Source organism: Ambystoma mexicanum, chromosome 1p (assembly GCF_040938575.1).
Source record: "Ambystoma mexicanum isolate Mex_15411 chromosome 1p, UKY_AmexF1_1, whole genome shotgun sequence".
NCBI lineage: Eukaryota > Metazoa > Chordata > Amphibia > Caudata > Ambystomatidae > Ambystoma > Ambystoma mexicanum.
Window position 1 is genome coordinate 731,881,594 of NC_090921.1, and position 21,155 is coordinate 731,902,748.

Below are 21,155 nucleotides of genomic sequence, written 5' to 3' on the forward strand. Positions count from 1 at the left end.
CATATACATCTCCCCATCATGTGTATATCCCTTTCCCCTCCCATTTTCTCACCACTGCCATGTCTGTACTGTCTTTGCATGTGTCTGCTGCTATCGGCACCTCCGGTGAGTAGGGGTTTAATAGTTTCAGCAAGGTTTGTGCTCTCGTCCATACCTTCTTACCCAGTGTAACCATCAGTGGAATGTGTTTCGGGCCCTCTTGTGTTACCCACAATATTTCTTTTAGTTTGATGGGAGCCACCAGGCGTTGCAGTAAGTCTGTTTCCGAGGTAGTCTCATCTGCCAGCCATTTAATTACGTGACTGAGCTGAGCTGCCAGGTAGTACCTCTCGAGGTTTGGCAATTTCACCCTTCCCTTGTCGTATGGTAGATATAATGTTGCTAGTAAGAGTCTATGGCGGTTAGCGCCCCACAAGAATTCTCGGAGCAACACCTCCAAGGAATGGAAAAAGGACACTCTAACATAGCAGTGCACGTTGTTGAAGAAGTACAAGAACCTCGGAAGAATAATCATTTTGGTGATGGCTACCCTACCTAACAGTGATAGTGGCAGCTTAGACCAGACTTTCATGGACTTCCTCAAGCCCTGCACCACTTTTGCCGTGTTATGTTCCTGCATTATTTCCAGTGTATGTCTAATGCTCACCCCCAGGTATTTGAACGAGTCCACCTCCCAGTTGAGTCCCACTGCCGGCAGTTCGTTGATACTCCTCCCTTTTAGCCCCGCTATCGGGAATATGCAGGATTTGGTCTTGCTATAATGGATTCCGGACACTTTAGCATAGTTATCTAGTATGTCCAGGATCACCGGGACATTCAGTTGCGGATCTCTCACGTACAAGAGCACGTCGTCCGAGTAGAGTGACAGCAGGTGTCCTATTCCTTCAACCAAGATGCCAGGATCTAGGTGTTGCTTTCTGAGATCTATTGCTATTGGTTCAAGGCCCAGCACATATAGCATTGGGGATAATGGGCATCCCTGTCTCGTCCCTCTCTTTATGTACCAGATTGCTAACACTAACCTCCCTGTTTTGACCCTAGCCTTTAGGTTAGTGTATAGTATTCACACCCATCGGATGAATCCCTCCCCAAATCCAAATTCCCTTAATGTCGCCACCAGCCATTCCCAGTATATTGAGTGGCGTCCAGGGAGAGTATGGCATATTGTTCTTTGGATTCTGCTGTTTGCGCAAGAATGTGTTGTAGTCTGCGTAAGTTCAGCGCAGTGCTGCGCCCTGGTATAAAACCAGGTCACTATGTATCAGGTCCCCCATTATCCTGTTCAGGCGCCTGGCCAGTATTGTGGTCAGAATCTTGACGTCATAGTTCAGCATCGCTAGCGGGCGGTAAGAGTCGCATTCATCCATTGGTTTCCCGGGTTTGGGTATTGGTATAACTAGGGTTTCCTTCATGGATTCCGGCAGCTCCCCTTTGGTGTATGCCTCCTGGAAAACCTCAAGCAACACCGGTGTTAGGGTTGCTTCGTATGTTTCATAGAACTCTGGGGGGGAGTCCGACGCCTCATGTTTCTTTTACTAGAGGCTAGTGAGCTTATTGCTTCCGCAATATCGCCCCCTGTTATTTTCGCCTCCAAGGTTTCATGTTATGACAAGTCTATTTTGGGAAGGCCTATTTCGTCCAGTGTGTTTAGTTTGTCGATTTGTGGCAACTGGTGGTCATGGCTGTAGAGATGGGAGTAGAAATCTCGGAATGTATTGTTGATTTCCTGCTGTGTCTTATGTGTTGTGCCTGTTGTGTCTTTGATCTCCGTGGTTTAAGATCATGGGTGTTCTCTCCTACATAGCCAGGCTAACAGTCTGCCTGGCTTATCGCCCTCGTGTGTGCTTTTGCGGTTTTCACTGAGTAATAAAACTTGGGGAGCCTTCCCCATGCTTCCTGGCATTTTCATCGCAACCATGCTAGGTCCGTCTCCTCCTCCCTTGTCCCCCGTGTGTCTAACTCTGTGTTTTATCTCCTCTTCCAATTTCTCCAGTTCAGCTCTCAGTGTTTTCCGTATGCCCCCGCTCCTGCGATGGCCTCGCCCCTCACCACTATTTTCATTGCCTCCCAAACTGTGCCCCATCATTCAACGCTACCTATGTTCTTTTCCACATATTCCTCTCTTTTATCTTGCAGCTCTTCCGTAAAGGCCTGATCTGTTAGGGCGCCTGGTGCCATGCGCCACAGCGGTATGGGCGGTCTAGGCTCCCGTTTTTTCCAATTCATCAGCAGTGGCGAGTGGCCTGATATTGACCTACCTAAATACTGTGCCGATTCTATATGTGTTTGATAGCCTTTGGCCACAACTAAGTAATCAATTCTCGTGTGCAGAGAGTGTGGCGATGAGAAGTATGAGTAACCTGTGTCTGTGGGATGTAGCTCCCTCCACACATCCACCAGGTCCAGGGCTTCTACTAGTGCGTTTAGCGCCCCTGTTGCAGCGTCGTTTCTAGTTGCTCTCGGTTTAGACCTGTCCAGCTCCCAATCCCTAAGACAATTGAGGTCACCTCCCCATAAGAAAAAACTCTCTCGACATTGGGCTAGTTTGGCCCCCAGTGTGTCTAGGAGTTTCGGGATCCCATGGTTGGGGAAATACGAATTTATTATGCAGACTTACACCTGCTCAATGCATCCTTTTACTATTAAGTACCGGCCTTCCGGATCTGCCTCCCAGCTCAGTAGTTTGAATGGAATTGCCGGACTTATCCAGATAAGCACCTCCCTGGCATATTTTGAGTAGGGGGCACCATAGAATTGCCCATCCCAGTGTTCCGTTACCGCAGCCATAGTCTGCTGGGTCAAGTGGGTCTCCTGCAACAGCGCAATAGCCACCTTTTTCCTGTTAATAAAGGATTTCACCCGATTTCTGCGCATGTATGTTCCCAGGCCTTGAACATTCCATGTCAATACTCTAATTTCGTTGGCCATTTCAATATGTGGTTCCCCCCCAGCACTCCTGCCCCCCTGGTCTCCAGTTTCTTTTTTTAGGCCTTCCCAATTGCTTTACTCCCCAGGTAGCCCCCGTCCAATTGTGTAAAACCACATTCACACATTTCCTGGCACATACCTCGCTCCGTGAAGAATTCAATTACAAACTCCGAACCAAACCAGAACTAGAACTAGAAAACTGCACTCAGCTGCCACTTTCCAACCGTGGCGCTTGAGCACCCCTGCATCTGCTTGGCCCATCCGGGCTTCAGCGTGCGGGCTATGATGCGCCAGCAACTGGCCGACGCCGACCAGTTTGTGGGGTGTGTCTGTTCGCTCTGTTCGAGGTTCCCACCTCACTCCTGCCATTTGACAATACAAAGTACTCCATTGTTCTGTGTCGCTCACCCGCAGGTTTGCTGTCGACGTGTCCCTCCCGCACCACATTCCTTTTCTGGGCCGGCTGCTCTTCATGTCTTCACCTCCTGTCCGTCATCCAAATTATTATGTTCCAACTACATTGTGGCCGCCGCCAGCGTTTCCTAGACGGATACTTCAACATATACTTGAGGTTCAGTTTCCTGACTTTAAGCTTAATTTGCACGAATGAGTTCCCTGTCTCTTGCACTGCAGGTGTGTAGTCTATGTTGGCATTGTCTCAACGGATCTCCCCTCCCTCTCTGGAGAATTTCAAGATGGTCTCCCTGTCGGGAAAGTTCAGTATCTTTGCTATCATGGGGCGAGGGTGTGCGCCCGGCGGCAGTCTCTTTTGCAAGGATCTGTGTGCCCTTTCTACCACAAACCCCTGCAACAGTGTTTTTGCCCCAATTTCCTGTAGTATCAAGTTTTCCACAAAGTCCGTCAGGTTGGATCCTTCCATCCCTTCGGATCTATTTAGCGCCTTGCTAACAGGCATCCTTGGGTCTGTGTTCCCTTGTTTCTAGCCGCAAGTTATGGGGGTCTCAGCTCTTCTGTGTGGGGTCACGGCACGTTGTGTCGGGCTGTGTGTGTCCCGTTCAGCACTGTGCTATTGTTGCATTGCAGGTGCTGCAGCGTTGTGGGCCTTGGTTCCCCTTCCCCGGCCCCAATCAGCACCACTGTGAGCGCCCAACTCTTCACCGGACCGGGCTGTACCTCTGCAGTGCGGACCCAGTCTCAGTGTGCTGCTGCTGCTGCCTCTAGCATTCACTGCCGTGGTCTGCTTTCCTATCTTGTTGTCCCAGCCCCCCGCTGTACCTGGATCTGCAGCTCTGTTTGCTGCTGTCCTGTGGGTCTTGGCTAGGTTGCCGCTCTCCTGATGTTGTGGCCTGGCTTCGTGTCTCTTGGCCCGGCCCGGCACATACCGTGGGTAGCTTCTTCTGCCGCCGACCTGCTCGTGTCCCTTCGGTGCCTCCTCTGGCCCAGTTCGTTGCAGCCTGTGTGTAGCCTCCTGTGTTAATTCACCGACTCATGCTCCTTCTCAGTGTCACGTTGTGCCTCCTGTGAGTTCCGGGCCGCCCTCCGGGACCTTGCTGTGATGGTCGCGTATTCAGGCTTGCACTTCCATCACCCTGCTTGCCTCGGTCTTCTTGCTTCCCTGACGGTCCCGCGCCTCGTGTTCGTTCTCTTCCGGGCGCTTGTTTCTTGCAAAGTTGCGTCGTTGCCTGCACCGCTCTGTTCCTAAGAGCTTGCCACTCATTGGGGCCGCCCGATAACCTGTGCCCCTTCCCTCGCCTTCCAATCTTCCTGGTAATGCCGCGCGCGGCTCTGGTTCCTGAGCTTCTGACCACCCGCTTCTTCTCTGCTGTTCCTTCTTCTGGATTGGGTCTCCCTTCGTGTGCGAGGCGACCCGATAGTGACAACGCTGGGCCCGGTGCATTGGGTGTGTTGCTGCTGCCGTATCCGACTCGTTTGCAGAGCCGTGCCTCCAGCCGCCGTTAGATCACTGCGTCGGGGCTCCCCACGTTATCTCGCGTCTCCACCTGCCCTCAACTTCTTCCTTCTCACCGCCGGGGCGGCGCGTCCGCCATCTTGGATTTGCAGGGGTCCACTTCACCGTCACCTCAGCTCGCTGCCGCTTTCCGATTTTTCCTGCTTCTTCGCTCCGGGGTCAGGGAATCGGTTGCTACGTCCGCCGGTGTGCTTGTTTCCACTCAGGCCGTCTTTTTTCTGGTAGTTATGTAGGATCTTTGAAGGATCTCGGCAGGAGCTCAGGACGTATGCAGACTCACGCCATGAGCCCAGGCCATGCCCCTCTTCCAGTACCTATCCTAGTAATCTCCCTAGGGTAGACTATGTTCTTCTTCGTCCCGGTACTTTGTATATTGTCTGCTTGGCATAAATACATGGGAAGACCAGGTATGGGGTTGGTGGGGCAGGTGTTTTGGGGTGGAGTGTACCACATTCTCCCTTAATAGTCGTCCTAGTTCCACAGGGGGATTTCTCACTCATTAGATCATCCCGCTGAGTACCACCCCCAGGGGAACTATCGGATAGCGGCCTCACCTCCCTGGCCTCACTAGCTGCATATTAAAGTACTAAAATCACTATTCGCCTGACTATGCTGTATATATTCTATATTACATAAACAATAGGTGTATCCTACCCTTATTTAACACAATCTAAGTTGAACTAAATTCTGGGGGAGCAAACACTCGACAATTTCTCTTCGGGAATGCTGTAAATTGTATCAATCCACTAATGCTGGCATTTATCACACGTTATAGTGAGATTGAACTGGTTGGAGGGAGAAAAGAACAATCCTATATTCACCTATAATTTTTGACAGATTGGGGATAATAAATGGAGTACTGAATTGGAAAAGTAATTTAGTCCAAAACTTTTGTGCATTTTCTTAAAATCTGTATTAATTTCCTCAAAGTGCATTATATCAATTCAAAAAACACAATCATTCAACTTCATGATTCATTGTACAGAGAAATGGAGAAATCATGGACATTTTTCAAAACATTTAAACAACATGACAAACCAAAATTGAAATTTCAGCAAAATGTTCTTATAAATACAATAAAGGAAAAAATTAGGGGGAGGGGGAAACTCTTAAAGTAGTTGCCCCTAAGTATACGGGAAGTCTTTTCAAGATTGGCTTGATCTTTACTCTGGGCTTCTGTGTTACCCAATATGTGGGTCTTTATGAGGTAAAAGAATATATTACGTCAGTTACCTGATCTCCAGTTACACACACAATTTGAGCTTGCAATTCCTTCACCTTTATTTAGATTCGAAATTTTCTGTGAGTGAGCCTATGAGATAGAAGTGGATGGTACTCACATGAGAGACATGTATTGATTTCTCACTCTGACTTAAGCTTGCTTTTTGCACCTTATATTGGACCAGGAGTATTTGAGAGATCATGGGCCTCCATACCGGGTTCCAGGTCCGGGTTCCTTCAATGAGGAATTACCGGGCCATTCCAACCTTGGAGGACCCGGTAATTCCTCATTGAAAAAACCCATCCCCATTTGAGCCCCCATAGGGCTCAATGGGAATGGGGAGGGAGCTAATAACGGGCCTGTTAATATAACAGGCCCGTTATTAGCTCCCTAGTGCCCTTGTGGGACCCGCTAAGGACGTCTGGTCTGACCAGACGTTCTGAGCGGAACCCGCAAGGGGACCTCCTAATAGGGCATCCCGTAATGAACGGTGCCGGTCCCGTACCGGCACCGTTCATTACGGGAGCGCCAGGGTCGTAATGAGGCCCCATTTATTGGGATCTATGTGATTTTACCTAATAGAAAACAGTGAATGACAATAACAGTGAATAGAAAATAGATAAAGAAAATTGAATGTTCTCGATTGGGGGGGTCCCTCTACCCCTCCCAATTCCCTGTGCGTTTACACCCCATCCCAACCCCCTCCCCACCCCTTTTAGACCCTTACCCCACCCCCATATATATATATTTTTTAAAAAATGTCAATGTTTTTTTCTGTTTTCTATTTGCTGTTATTGTATTCTCTGTCATTGTTTTCACCATTATCACTGGATACCTCATTCTGAATCAGCACAAGTGGCACGAGGGTTCATTTGCAAAGGTTGATTAATTTGTGAAGTGAAAGAGGATGAGTACTCATACCTATTTAATACAGGCTGAGTGCCTTTCCAAGGTTCGAAATTGAGGGGAGCTAGGAAATATTTAGCTCCTGCGTGTAGGCTAGAAGAGCCTGGTTAGCTTGAAAGCAGGAGCTACCAGGAGCTACTTTTGGCTCCCCAGGCAATTTTTGACTTACAAATATGCATGCTTGACATTAACTTTGAGTATTTGAGAATGGTAATATAGGCGAATTAGGACATATCTAGTACACATTTAAACACAATGGGCCTCATTACGACCCAGGCGGTGGGGGGCGTGGCCAGCACGCATGCCGTAAAGACGCATGCCGTAAAGACGCGTACCCGAGGAGCTCCTGCCCGAGATCCTGCAACGGGTGGAATCGCGCTGTCAAAATAGCTTAACAGCATCTGCAGAAAGGAGAACCTCTCCCCTGCGACTGGACGCCACTCCCAAAAGAAATCGGAGCCGGCAAGCCCTGAACGGGATCGAAGAAGAGGCGCCCCTCGGCCCCCCAAGATGGCGGCGCCCACTGTGCTCTCGGGCTTTGAGACCTGGCGCTCCTGAACAACGGGATCCTGACAAGCCAGTGGGGAACCACCCACGCTTGCCCCTTCCTCATACAACCTGCGGTGGAGCGCCGGATTACCCCCTAGCTCCACGCAACCTAGCAGCGACACCCCGAGGTCCCAGAAGAGTCGGAACCGGGAGGCGACCTGCGGCGGGAGAGGAGGCGGGCCCCCGGAACAAGCGGACGGGAGATCGCAGATGAAGGCTTCTCCCTTTCCCTGCACCGCCTGAGGGAGACCCCGATCGGGGAAGGAGGCAACGGAGCTACCGGAGAGGGACAGGAGGCACAGCTGCGTGGTCCCGCTCCACGGGACCCACGAAAGAAAAGACGCTCGGCCACGGAGAGAGGGAGGCGCGGCCTGGGATTTTCCCGGGGCCCGTCACGGCGAGCGTTGAGTCCCTGGGCCAAGACCACCTCCCGCACGCAGACATCCCACTAACAGTCCCGGGGGCAGGATGGGTTAGCCAACCAGTGCATGGGACGGGTTGAAACGCCTGATCGGTTCACTGCACCAAGGCCCAACATAGCTCTGAAAGCGAACAGCCCATTCAACAGATAAACTGATATAGCGCAACATGAGGATGTGGTCCTGAGAACCACATGGGGACCCCCCGACTGACACAGGTCAGGGGCGATTTGATACACCTAAAGTGAGACTCGTCCCCGGCGCAACCAGGAGATTAAGTACATGCACAAGGGGCCCTACTGAATCTGCCCAAGCCAGGGATATAACATAGCGATGCCAAATAAAAGGACGACCGTGCACCCCGTGTGAGACCCCAGGTGCTATCAATTTCGAGTGAGGCCTGGTGAACCGCGAGCTTCACTGGAGGTTCCCCCTGGATCCTGCATAACGCCTTGCCTGCCTGCACCGGCACACCGACTTGAGGCACAACACACATAAAAACCCGGACACGCGCATAGCTCGACGCTAGAGGAGGCTTAAGAACTACGATCTAACTGAACATAATAGACCATCTGAGGACTAAAGCGACCTGCCCAGCCAGCGGTATTCACTGAACAGAACCACAAAACCACCTACTGCGTGGAAGGGGCAGCACACTGGACCTAAAGGCAGAGATGTCCCCACCCAAATCCAAGACAAAATTAACAACGACAATGGACTCCTACACGACGGTCAGGGCCAAGCAGTTGCCGCAGCAAGAGCCCACAGCCAATGCAGTGCCACCACAATTGGAAACAGAACCCAAAGACACACTAGTCCTCCAAGCTATTGCAGCACTACGCACTTCTATTGAAACCAAGATAGAAGAAATGAGGGCGGACATGCAGCTCATGCGCCAGGATGCTCGCAATCTAACAGAGTAAGTACGAACAAAGCTACCCTGCAAGACAATGACACAAATACCTCAGACCTGAAGGCTAAGGTACTGGACTTGGAGCTGAAAGTAGCAAGACTTGAGGCGAGATCTGAGGATGCGGAGGGACGCGCACAGCGCAATAACATCAGGATTTTGGGGGTCCCCGAAGACATGGAGGGCCCGGACCCAACAGACTTTGTAGAGACACTGCTCCTACAAGAAATAGGGGCGGGAAAACTCTTGCAAGGGTTTTCAGTGGAACGTGCCCACAGATCTCTCCAAAAGCACCCCCCGCCAGGCTCACACCCACATCCGATAATAGCGAAAATTCAAAATTTCCGCGACAGAGAAACGATACTACGACATTCCAGAGAAGGCGAGGAGATTAGAAGACAAGACTCCAGAATAGTAATATACCCCGACTACACTCCCATGGTTCAGCGAGCCAGGAATTCCTTCATACCAGTGAAAGCCAGGCTGCGAACACTTAACCTCAAATACATGTTGCTCTACCCATCTCGCCTCAAAGTTTTGTATAAAAGGAAAGGCAATTTTTCTAGAGACCCCTGCTGCAGCAAACATGTGGCTTGAGCACAATAACTTGGCGGAGAACGGAGAGGAACCACAGAAAAGCAGATAAAAGAGAAACACGCGCTATGAACACAAACACCAATGGAAGGTCCCACGCTGGAGATAAGACGGTTAATTAGATAATGCAAGGGACCGCACCAAGAAAACAGCAACATCGGGCAGGAGCACAAAGAACCACGAGCAAGTACATCGCTAACCCACCCCCACAAGGAAAGTGCAGGTCAAATGCCTACACACTACCTGCACCGAAAGGCCTGCAGTGGCCCAGAAGGCTCGGGAGCCCCCGCGCTGCAAGTTGGAAGCAACTGCTGGGGGCAGTTTGCAGTAAAACGTTTTGGTTTATTCATTCATCCGAATGAAAGTTACAAAAGTTGGTAAGTCTCCAGAATACATTGAAATGGAAGTGGGGTGAGGGCGGGAAGGGGAGATATATTGTGGGCAACCTACCTCCGGGACAGGGAAACCAGCAACACCCACCCTAAAGTAACATGGTGGGAAAAATAAAAATAATGACATGGAATATGAGGGGCCTTGGTACTTATCTCTGAAGGAACAGAATCAAGTCATACTTGCACAGGAAAAAGGTGGGAATAGCGCTTTTACAAGAAACACACTGTACTGCGGAATCCATGGCCAAACTCTGGGAACACTGGGGCGGGCAGGGATTTGGAACTGCCTATTCAAAATATGCTAGAGGGTTATACACCTGGATTCACCCCCAACTCCCTTTCCGACTAACTAAATTTGTAAGTGACCCAGAGGGCAGGTATGTGATACTGTGGGGACCTATCGAACAACAAGAGCTATGCATAGTGAACTCTTACTTACCTAACAACATCATCTCGGCCCACTTGGCCTTGATGTATGCTAAAACCACACAACATAGAAATAGTCTGTTCATCTGGGGCGGGGATTTCAATTGTGTGCGCGATCCAACACTAGATCATTACCACCACCTACCACCACAACGGCTGCCACGACTGCGCTAAACACACTGATCGACAGATTAGACTTGGATGATATATGGAAGGAGCTCCACCCCCAGACCCAAAATTACTCGTACTTCTCATCCCCACATGGCCTCCATACGAGGCTAGATTCCGTCTTTGTAGGCAGAGAACACCTACCCCAGATGGAAGGAGCAGAATACCTGGGGAGAACGATCTCGGATCACTCCCCCTTAATAATAGAATGGAACGACACCGGCCCCAGACCCCCCCATCCCCATGTGGCGAATGCCAGTAGAGGCCCTGAAGGACCAAGCATTCAGGGATGAATTGCAGGACTGGATTGATGACTACATAGAACTGAATAAGGGAAGCGTAGACCATGTGAGCACAGTATGGGAGGCCCTAAAGATAGTGACCAGGGTAGTGATCAAGGCAAAAGCAGGTGGCATCAGAAGATTGCTACGCAATGAACTAGCTCAAGGAGAAGCAGAGATTGAGAGGCTCAGTACTGATCCCACAGACCCACAGCGACACAAAGACAGGCTTAGAACACTCTGAGATGAATGCTCAAACACTTGGAGCAGACTTGCTAAGTTCGATTACATTACCAAAACGAACAGGGTGCACAGAGAAGCGGATAGACCCAGTAGGCTCTTGGCCTGGCTCTGCAGAAAGGAACATCCTAGGCACACCATCACCATGATACAAGACGCGCAAGGTAATGCACACCAGACCAAACAAGACATAAATTATACTTTTAAGTACTACTAAACGCACTTATAATCTCACAGAATTGGAGCAACCGCAGACCAGATAGACACCTTAGAAGAGATAGGGTTGCCCAGGCTCTCTCCAGCACAGACCGAAGCCCTAGAGGCAGACATTACAACAGAAGACATCGCTGAAGTGATTAAGGCACAAGCTACGTGCAAGGCCCCCGGGAGCGACGGAATTTTACAAAACCTATGGCTCCTCCCTGATACCACTCTTACATGAGGTCTTCCAAGAAATATACGAACAAGGTATCCTACCTGATAGCATGAGGGAAACCCTAATGATCCCAGTTCTTAAACCAAACAAGCCAGCTGAGCATTGTGATTCATATCGCCCGCTAGCTATGCTCAATTACGATGTCAAACTGCTAACTACAATCCTAGCTCAGAGGCTGTCCAGGCTGATAGGGGAAATTGGGCATGTGGATCAATGCGGGTTTCTCCCAGGTCGGAATACGACCATGAACTTACGCAGACTTCAACACATCATTAAACAAACAGACACAAGCACTGAACCCTATGCCCTGCTATCGCTCGATGCCATCAAGGCATTCAATTCCATATTTTGGGAGTGGCTATTAGCGGTCCTGACGGAATTTGGATTTGGCCCAAGATTTATTAGGTGGATTCGAATACTCTACACCGAGCCAAGAGCACGAGTGAAAACTGGGAGAAATGTATCAGAAGTTTGGGACATATGCAGAGGCACCCGGCAAGGCTGCCCGCTATCCCCCATGCTTTATATACTAGGACTAGAACCCATTGCTATTTATTTTACAAAGCAATTATTTGATGCCAGAATAAGGCTATTTCACTTTATGTGGACGATGTCCTACTATATGTCAGAGACCCGCATCTCAATGTCCCAACTATGCTGGAAGTTCTCGACAATTTTTCCAAAGTCTCAGGCATACAATTCAATAGGGCAAAGTCCTGCTTATTCCCGCTAGCGGCCCTTAAAGACAGAAGCGCGAAGGAGCTTCCAACGCTAGGGATACAGTGGCGGACCACCAAGTTCCGCCATTTAGGTATCCAGATCATGCACACCCTGCAACTGTTGCATGAACACAACACAAAAGCAGTAATACCCACATTGCGCAGATCAATGACCTTCTGGGCAAAACTCCCACTGTCAGCAATGGGGAGAATTTCGATAACTAAAATGATTGTCCTCTCTAGGCTCCTGTATAGATTTCAAAATGTACAATATTACATCAAGAACACGTTCTTCCGCCTACTAGAGTCGATAATCCAAGAATTCATTTGGGGGCAGAGCAGGCACAAAATAGCACACTCCACACTAGTCCTACAATACGCCCAAGGCGGAATCCAACTCCCGAATTTCGAAAAATACTATTTAGCAGCCCAACTCAGCTTTGTGTCCAAATGGTTGGCTGACGAGACAACATCTGAGACGCCCCTGCTACAGTCCCTGATCTCTCCACTGCAACTAAAAGAAATTATTTGGGCGCCACATCACCTACTGAGAAACACACCCTTCATAGCCACCCTGGGAAAACAAATTTGGCAAAGAGTGAAGTCACTAAGACACCTAACACACCTGTACTCCCCAGAAATACCAATGATCTGGGACCTGTGTAAAACAGACTCGGACTTGCTACACCTCAGGATCTGGGAGAAGAAAGGGGTTTACACATGGGGGTATCTATACGAAGAGGGCTCCTTCAGGGAGTTCAGTTCACTGCAGAGCACAGATGGGATACCCACTGGACAATATGTGTGGTATGGAAAGATACGCGAAATAGCACAACATAAATGGGACACCTGGCCAGAAGAACCAGAGTCGGATCCTCTCACAACTCTACTATACAATTTAGGTGAGGGACAGAAACCGGTCTCCCAAATATACAGACACCTCAACGATAACCTCAACCCAAAAGGAGAGACATTGAAAAGCAAGTGGGAGACGGATACTGGCCAAGAAATATTGGCAGGGGAATGTAACAGGGCGCTAGTATTTCCCAACGCTGTGTACAGAAACCACAGATTCTGCTTTATACAGCTAAACGTCCTGCATCGGACATACCTCACTCCATACAGGCTAATGACATTTAACAAACATGCAAGCCCTAACTGCCCATGGTGCAAAGCGGACAAGGCAGACTTCATACATATGTTTTGGGAATGCAACACAGTACAATCCCTATGGGCAAAAGTCAAGCAGACATATGAGAAAGCGGGCACCTCCAACTACAGATGATCCCCGGAGGAATGCCTCTTGGGAACATATCTCAGACCGGCCAAACTTAAACACCGGGTGAAGTTAATGGACTTACTGTGCATAGTGGCGAAAAGACATATCGCCATGTCCTGGAAAAAGCCAGCAGGGCCCAGAGATAATGCTTGGCACAATGAACTTTGGGCAAGGGAAGATAGCGTCGCCAGGTCAACCGACGAGTCAAGTACCCTAGAAGCATGGTGGGAGATAATCAGAACTATAATCTATCCCTCAGATGATAAACCACCATGAGTAAATATAGTCTGGACTATGCAGAACTACAGGAACACAGAAACCCAGATGCCTAATGAAACGGCTGAACTCAAGAATCCCCCCCTTCCCTACATCACGCCCTGCTGAGGACCCATAAACTGAGTGATGAAGACTAGGTAAGGAGACATGTAATGTTATTATGTTACCGTTTGAAAATGTTCTTCTTTTTCCTCTTTTTCTTTTTCTTTCCTTTGTCTTTGCTACCTATTATATAACATCAAAGATCTCGCATTGGATGGCACATTTGATCTGCCATATGTCACCATGCTATGATAAATGCCAATAAACAAATTTGAAAATAAAATTACGACCCAGGAGGTAGAGGGTTAACAGCGCCAGTAGAGCTGCCAGCGTCGTTATCCCTCTACCGTCTCATTACGAGGTCTGCTCGCGGGTCCCGCAAAGGAGGTCTGGTAAAACCAGGCGTCCTTAGCGGGACCCGCTAGCAGACCCGGATGCTAACAACGAGCCTGTCATTAACGGGCACTTTGTTAGCATCCTCCCCATTCCCACTGAGCCCTATGGGGGCTCAAATGGGAATGGGGATGAACCGGGTCCGGGTCCCGGGAAAGGGAATTACCGGGCACTCCAAGATCAGAATGGCCCGGTAATTCGCTATTCCTGGAACCCGGGGCCGGTACCCGGTATGGGGGTAGCCATGCCGCTAAAATCGGCATGGCTACCTCCATACTCGTAATGAAGCCCAATGAATCAAACATGTCCAAAAAGTTAACTTGTTATCTCATGTGGTAGTTACATTCACAGTGCACTGGGTACTTGTCTGACACCAAGGAGCTGGTTTTAGCTCCTGCTCATCGAATCTCAGTTTCAAACCCTGCCTTTCACCTAAATTGGGGTGAGAGAGCTGAAATGGTGTCCATTCTAAATTGGTGACACTGTTTTCCTAACCAGACATAAATGCAGAGGTTTGGTGTAATTCACTAGGAGCTTGCCTTAAATGACAACACACACACGTAAACGCATACATCAGCAGACCTCAGCAGCATAATTACCTGGGAAAGAGAGGGACATGCCACAGTTCACTGCCTACCGCACTGGTTGTGAATATTGTGAAAGAAAAAGTCTTGTATATTATGTGCAACAGTAAAAGAATATGTTGAGTTTAAGAACATTAATGTGAGACTAAGAACAATGTGAATTAAATGGGCTGTGAACGGCAGAGTTAGAATTAGGGTGTTTTAGAATTAGGGTGTTCTATTTTTATTCAGAAATCAAACCACATCCAGATTGGATTATACAGATGGATGCATGTTTACAATATTGTTAAGGATTAAGCAGGGAAGTCAATTTCATTTTGGTAGTTTAGCTACCTATGATTGTATAATATTGTTGCGATTCATGCCGGCAGGGCATTTATGTTGTGTGCACAAGCTGCCTGTGATTGAGAAACATCGTAGTGACTCTCTTTCCTTCCCTTGCATAAAGCTGGGTACCACCTCTGTACTTACTTTATTTTAAATAGTAAAACAAATACAATTGACAAAAACAATCTGTTTCTTGTCCCCAGGATTGTGGGGTGGGATTGTGTGTCAGGGGCCATTAAATCTGGCTGTGCCCACTTGGTGAGAACGAATTCAAGATAGTCGATATCTCAGACAGGTACAGCAGAGGGCCAGTCTGTAGATCTGTGCCAAAGGAAGGAAGGTATGCTACAAAGGAATATTGCCATCTCAACACATGGCAGCAGAGAAAATGGACAGTTCCAAGAATAGGGTGTGGAGTTCTGCTCCACTGCGCAGAACCAGCGCTGCAGTGGACTCGTCTCTTCACGCCCACTGGGAGCACAGTAAACATGCTTTGGTGATGTCACAAATGTGCACCTCTGTACCAAGATCTGGAACAGATGCAGAAGTGGACTGGCTATCCTCAACCTCTAGGGGCAGAGATAGCATATACTGTTGAGGTGATAGTGTATATTACCTTTGTACTGCAGCGTGGAGTAAATGCAGTAGAGCAGTGCAGTCTTTTCCCCCGTTGAAGCCAAGACAGATCTGTGCCAGGCTGTACCGTTCTAAGGCCTCCTCCACGGTCTGCAGTGCAGCTGCCACCTTCTGCCCGAGAGGGGATCCTGTGGGATGAGAGGGTCATGGTCAGACAAAAAAAAATCAAGGACGTCTGGGTTAAGTGTGCCATGGTTGTTTTAATCCTGTATGCAAAGAAATTAGCAAATTCAGAGTTCATTAACACATGCACCTGGTGCAGGACATGGCACCCCATCTCCACTACAGAGAATATGTTTAAAACACATTTTAGGTTACATGTTTGACGGCCTGTCCATTAACCTTATCACTGTCTTTTTTCATGTCTGTCAGTCTATGTATGTCCCTGTCAGCCTTTGTCCATCAGCTTAAGTCATTGTGCATTTCCATCACCCTGCGTCTTGATGTGTGTTCCAGCCTGTGTTTTTTGTGTCAGCTTTGTCCGTCTATATAAATATGATCAGATTTTCGTCATCTAGACAGCCCCATTCTTACACATGGTTGACTGACACAAATAAATTGGAGGTTGCCAATGAGCTTATATATCTAGGATTTTACATTACAGCAAGATCTAATAAGTAGGCCAGCTTTACAAGATTGATACAAAAAATGAAATCACTATCCTCACAAATGAGAAAAATTAATACAAAATATGCACGTTTTGATTAAGTTTTATAAAGGTAAAGTGGCTCCAGCAATAATATACAGTTTGGAATTGAGTATTCTGACAATCGAATTACCATTATTGAAAGTGAAGGGATTAATTTGGGAAAAGGTGTTTCTTCTACCCGATTGTACTCCAAGAAGTCACATATGATTTGAACTTGGCTTCCTCTCTCTAGAAGTCAGGATTAAATGGAATCCATTGCTGCTATACTATAAGCCTTAGTTCCTCCTAAGGATTCTCTATTCAGAGAGTTTTAAATAATTCTGGAATCTGATACTGTTCTAGGGGTTAGGCATCTTAAAGAAAATGGTTCTATCACCCACCAAACGCTAGCCATTAATATCGAAGTCTTTATAAGAAATTCAATGCAAAAAAGTGGTTATGGCAAAATGACTGGTGTGATAGCTGCACTAGAAATACGAATTATACCTAGTTCAACAACGTTACTCTGTTTGAAAAGGGATTTGTGGACATTAACCTTTGTCTCAAAACAATTCCTAATGCTCAGTATCATACCAGTTTTATGAGATTAAGATTTATTGTTATTTGTGATGTGGTTTGAAACAAACGTACACAATGGCCCTCATTACGACCCTGGCGGAAATCGAAAAACGATGGCGGAAATGCAATACCGCCATCGAATAGCGCTCGGTGCGACTATGACCCGTCACCGCAAAGTACGAAGCCATTAGCGACACCGTAGTGAACGCCAACGCTAACTGCACCAAGCACGCGCGCGCGCGCCATGCCAAAGCGCAAACACCACCATGGTGCAACGGTACGCCAATTCCGACCCTAGCGGACATGTACCTAACGCCATCAGGCATGGCGGAATGTACCATTCCGCCATGGCGAGAAGTACGGCATCGCGAATCAACCGTAAACGGCCCCACTGAGTGCCTGTACACCGCTCCCTGCCCACAAAGTACAACTCCCCGTAGGTGCAATGAAGCCACAATGCAACCATTGAAATGTACAAGTCACCCATGCATGCCAACGAACAAAAGAAACACAAGAGGGGCCAATGGGAGCTGCAGGGCACAGATGGCACGAATACAGAAGCCATCCCAATGGACATGACCACAGTCCCCCACCAAGAAACGCACGCAAACACAGGCACCTGTGACCAGCAATATTCCGAAAACCACATCATTCAACCAGTCCACCTGGCTGACCGGCATCTGTTACACAAAACCCAATCCCCCGCCCCTGAGCATGACAACATTCAAACTGGCATATTGGCAGCCCCCATCCCTGACCTCACTGGGCTTCGTAGGCAAACGCGCACAGCACAGTACCACGCAACTAAACCCCGAAGCTGGAACCCAATGCAGATCTCCTCACAATACATCGCCCCCCAAATAGGCATATGCCACATCACTTGCAAAGAAAAACGCTACACGGGCCAAATCAGAATAGAAATTTTATGCACATCAAAATCACCAAGCACATACAGCCATCAGGCCATGAAATCCAAAACACTAATCACCATTGTGGGCTGCTTCCGCAAGAAATGACCAGCCACTACCTGTGTGTCGCCCTGTTCCCCCATGGTACACAGAGCCACATTCACGTACGAAAAGGCAACATGGAAGCGCACAGAACCGCAGGGCCGTCCCAATGGGGAGGCACTAGTCCAGCTGAAAGGCCGAAATGTTGCTCCGAGCCACCAGTACTGCGTAAGGGCATGTGGCCCATTGGCGATCGTCCCATAAGATCGTAATGCTGCTCCACTGATTAACACGAAGCAGCAGGTGTCGGGAGTAAAATCCATCTGCAGGAGTGGCATACAGATGGCAGTGGCAAAAGGGGAGGAGATACCTGTCAACCAAAAGAAAAGAAAAAGAACAGAATGGCCATCAGAACTACATACCAACAACTCACTTCAATGATCACACGAAATCCACCGCCATATGCATGCTAGCCCACTCCAAAGGAACATCACCACCCCAAAACCACTTGCGACTCATAACCATCTATATCGAAGTGCAAACACCATCACAAACGAGTGTCTGAGGGCGCCTCGAGACAGGGAGGGCTCAACAAGGCCAGATGGACGATGGTCCCACTATGGCAGCCCTGCATCACATAGCGTAGGGGAGGCGGATAGATCCCAAGAAGCCCTGTACATGGCAAACTCTGTATCAAATCACCTGCCCATGCATCCATCCATCATTCCCTCATCCCGGGATCAAAATGCCTGAATAATTACTCACATGACATTAGAAACATCCATTGAGTCTGTGCGTTATGCAGCCTGCTAAATCCACAGTGCCCCAGCCCGTAATTCCAGTGTTGTGAAGTAACATGTATTTGGGAACGGACGGCCTCATCGCCCACGTAGCTATTGCGCATCCCAAACTATTCATATCAATCATTGCTCCCTCGCCATGGGCCCTGTCTCAAGGACATAGAACAATAGAACGTTACATTTGCAGTCAGACCTGTGGGCATCTCCTCGCCGCTAGCTGGAAACCGAAAGCGCCGCCCTTCGAATTCCTCATTTGCAACATCACGTCGAAAAGGCATCTGTGGCCGTTTGAAATCACTAATTATCCCATCGAGTGCGGCTGTGTGTGAAAATGGCAACTGCCTTCACCCACGAATGGGACGCCCCGCCCGTCGTTGCAACTCGGTACAGTGATGCATGAGGGCCCACCGTTACTCGAGTACTACGTCCCACTGACCCCTCACAAGTCTGTTCGCGACTGCACAGATAGTATGTGAAACAATGGGACCACAGCAGAATGAACATATCAACCAATCTTACACGGCCATCGGGTACAAATACATGATTGCAATAGCAAGATACAATTCCCCGAATTGCAGCATTGTGCGCGGGACGTGCTCGGCCAAAGGGGAGAGCAGTTTGCACAGGTGGAATCAATCACCACAGGTGGAGGCCATACAGCCTGAAAACACATAAATTGCACAGCCAGTCTCCTCCCACAACCACACCGAAATGCTACCGGCAGGACTCGCGATGTTGGCCCTGGGGGACCTGATAGCACTGCAAGTGCTCCGACTCCAAGAAGTAGACGAACACCAACTACAACCAGCCGCACGGAGGAGACGCAGGAGGAGGAGGAGGCCAAGGCAGGGCCAGCAAGGCCCACCAGCACAGCCACTACCACCACGCAGGCAGCCCGCAATTCAACGCCTCCGAGCACATCCGTTCAACCTCACTGATGAGCAGATCCACACCCTCTACCGTCTGGACCGGGACACCATAGCCGCCATTGTGGACATGACACAGGCTGACCTTGTCAGCATGATAGATAGCCCAACCGCCATCCCACCCCTACTGAAGGTGGTGTCTGTACTCCACTTCCTGGCCACAGGCACCTACCAGCACACAGTCGGACAGTTGCATGGCATTTCTCAGCCACTGTTCTCACGGACACTATTGCAAGTGCTCGATGCCCTCCTGAAGCACGCAGACGACTACATCTCTCTACCACGCTCGGAGCAGGAAATTACCAACACAAAAGTGGGATTCCATGCACTTGCCGGCATACCGGGTTGCATTGGTGCCATCGACTGCACCCATGTTGAATTGGTCGTCCCACATGCCATGGAGGCCCAGTACCGCAACCGAAAACAATTTCATTCCCTGAATGTACAGATGGTGTGTGACTCCAACAGGATCATTACACATTGTTGTGCCCGATTCCCTGGATCAACCCATGATTCTATGGTCTTGAGGAACTCTACAATACCACGCTACATGGAACGACACGCAGGGAACAGATCCTGGCTACTCGGTGAGTCTCATTACATGCATGATGATGTGGGGTATGTGAATTGTCAATGACCTGCCAGGAAGGGGGGGGGGGGTGTGCGTACGTATCAATGGCATTCCACATCATACGTTTCTCGTCCACATACAGGTGATGCTGGATATCCACTGAAGAGATGGCTCCTCACACCAGTCCGGAACCCACGGGACCAGCATGAGGAGGACTACAACCATGCCCACTCACGTACCCGTGTAGTCATAGAACAGGCATTCGGCCTACTGAAGACCCGTTTCCGCTGCCTCAGCAGGTCTGGCGGGGCACTCCTGTACCGCCATGAGAAGGTTGCAAAGATGGTCATGGCATGTGTCATGCTCCACAACATGTGCGTACGTAGAAATGTGCCCATGCCCCCTGACGCAGAACTGCAAGCACCTGATGATGGTCATGATGAGGGTGGGGATGTGGCAGCACCTCATGGAGTCTGCGAGGCACCGGAGGGCCGTGACATTCGTCAGCATCTCATTGATGTATGCTTCTAGCACTCACGCCTGGTGGCTGATACATGGACACGGGACTCGTGGCACTGCGTGTGTCTGGGACATGCACAATATGGACTGTACGCCTATGATGGCCTAGTACACAAAGATCAATGTCCACACTTCTCATTGGTTGATCGTGCACTTTTTATGGCATATGTGATATCATGTTGAACACCCTATCGACCCGCCACCCAAGTGAGCCCAACACACCCCCTCCACCCTCCTACCTCCCACCCGAACACCAGTGTCCAAAGATGCTCATTGTCAGTGGGCTGTCGCTATTGCATGCCCCCTCTGCGGGTATCAGGGGCACCCCTGCCTGTGGAGCGCAGGTTCCTTCCAGATCTACGTTGGGGGCTGCCCTGGACGGAACTTGCAACGGATGATGTGTCTGCCTGCTCACGTCCATGCATGTCCCTAAGGGTTTGCGAGAGCTCAGTGAGCACACGGCGCACTGCGGCAAGTTCGGCACATACGTCTTTGGACGTCGCATGCAGTTCCCCCCTCAGGCTC

The 21,155-nt window shown here is 49.2% G+C and overlaps 1 protein-coding gene across 4 annotated transcripts in view; it reads right to left on the reverse strand.

Moving 5' to 3' along the window:
• FLAD1 (flavin adenine dinucleotide synthetase 1) overlaps nucleotides 1–21,155 on the reverse strand; it is a 444,813-nt gene that overhangs the window by 291,767 nt on the left and 131,891 nt on the right. For all 4 annotated transcript variants that reach the window (XM_069650211.1, XM_069650196.1, XM_069650209.1 and 1 more), the window contains exon 4: nucleotides 15,638–15,785. In XM_069650211.1, the coding sequence (XP_069506312.1) occupies nucleotides 15,638–15,785 (148 nt within the window). The remainder of the gene's footprint in view (nucleotides 1–15,637; nucleotides 15,786–21,155) is intronic.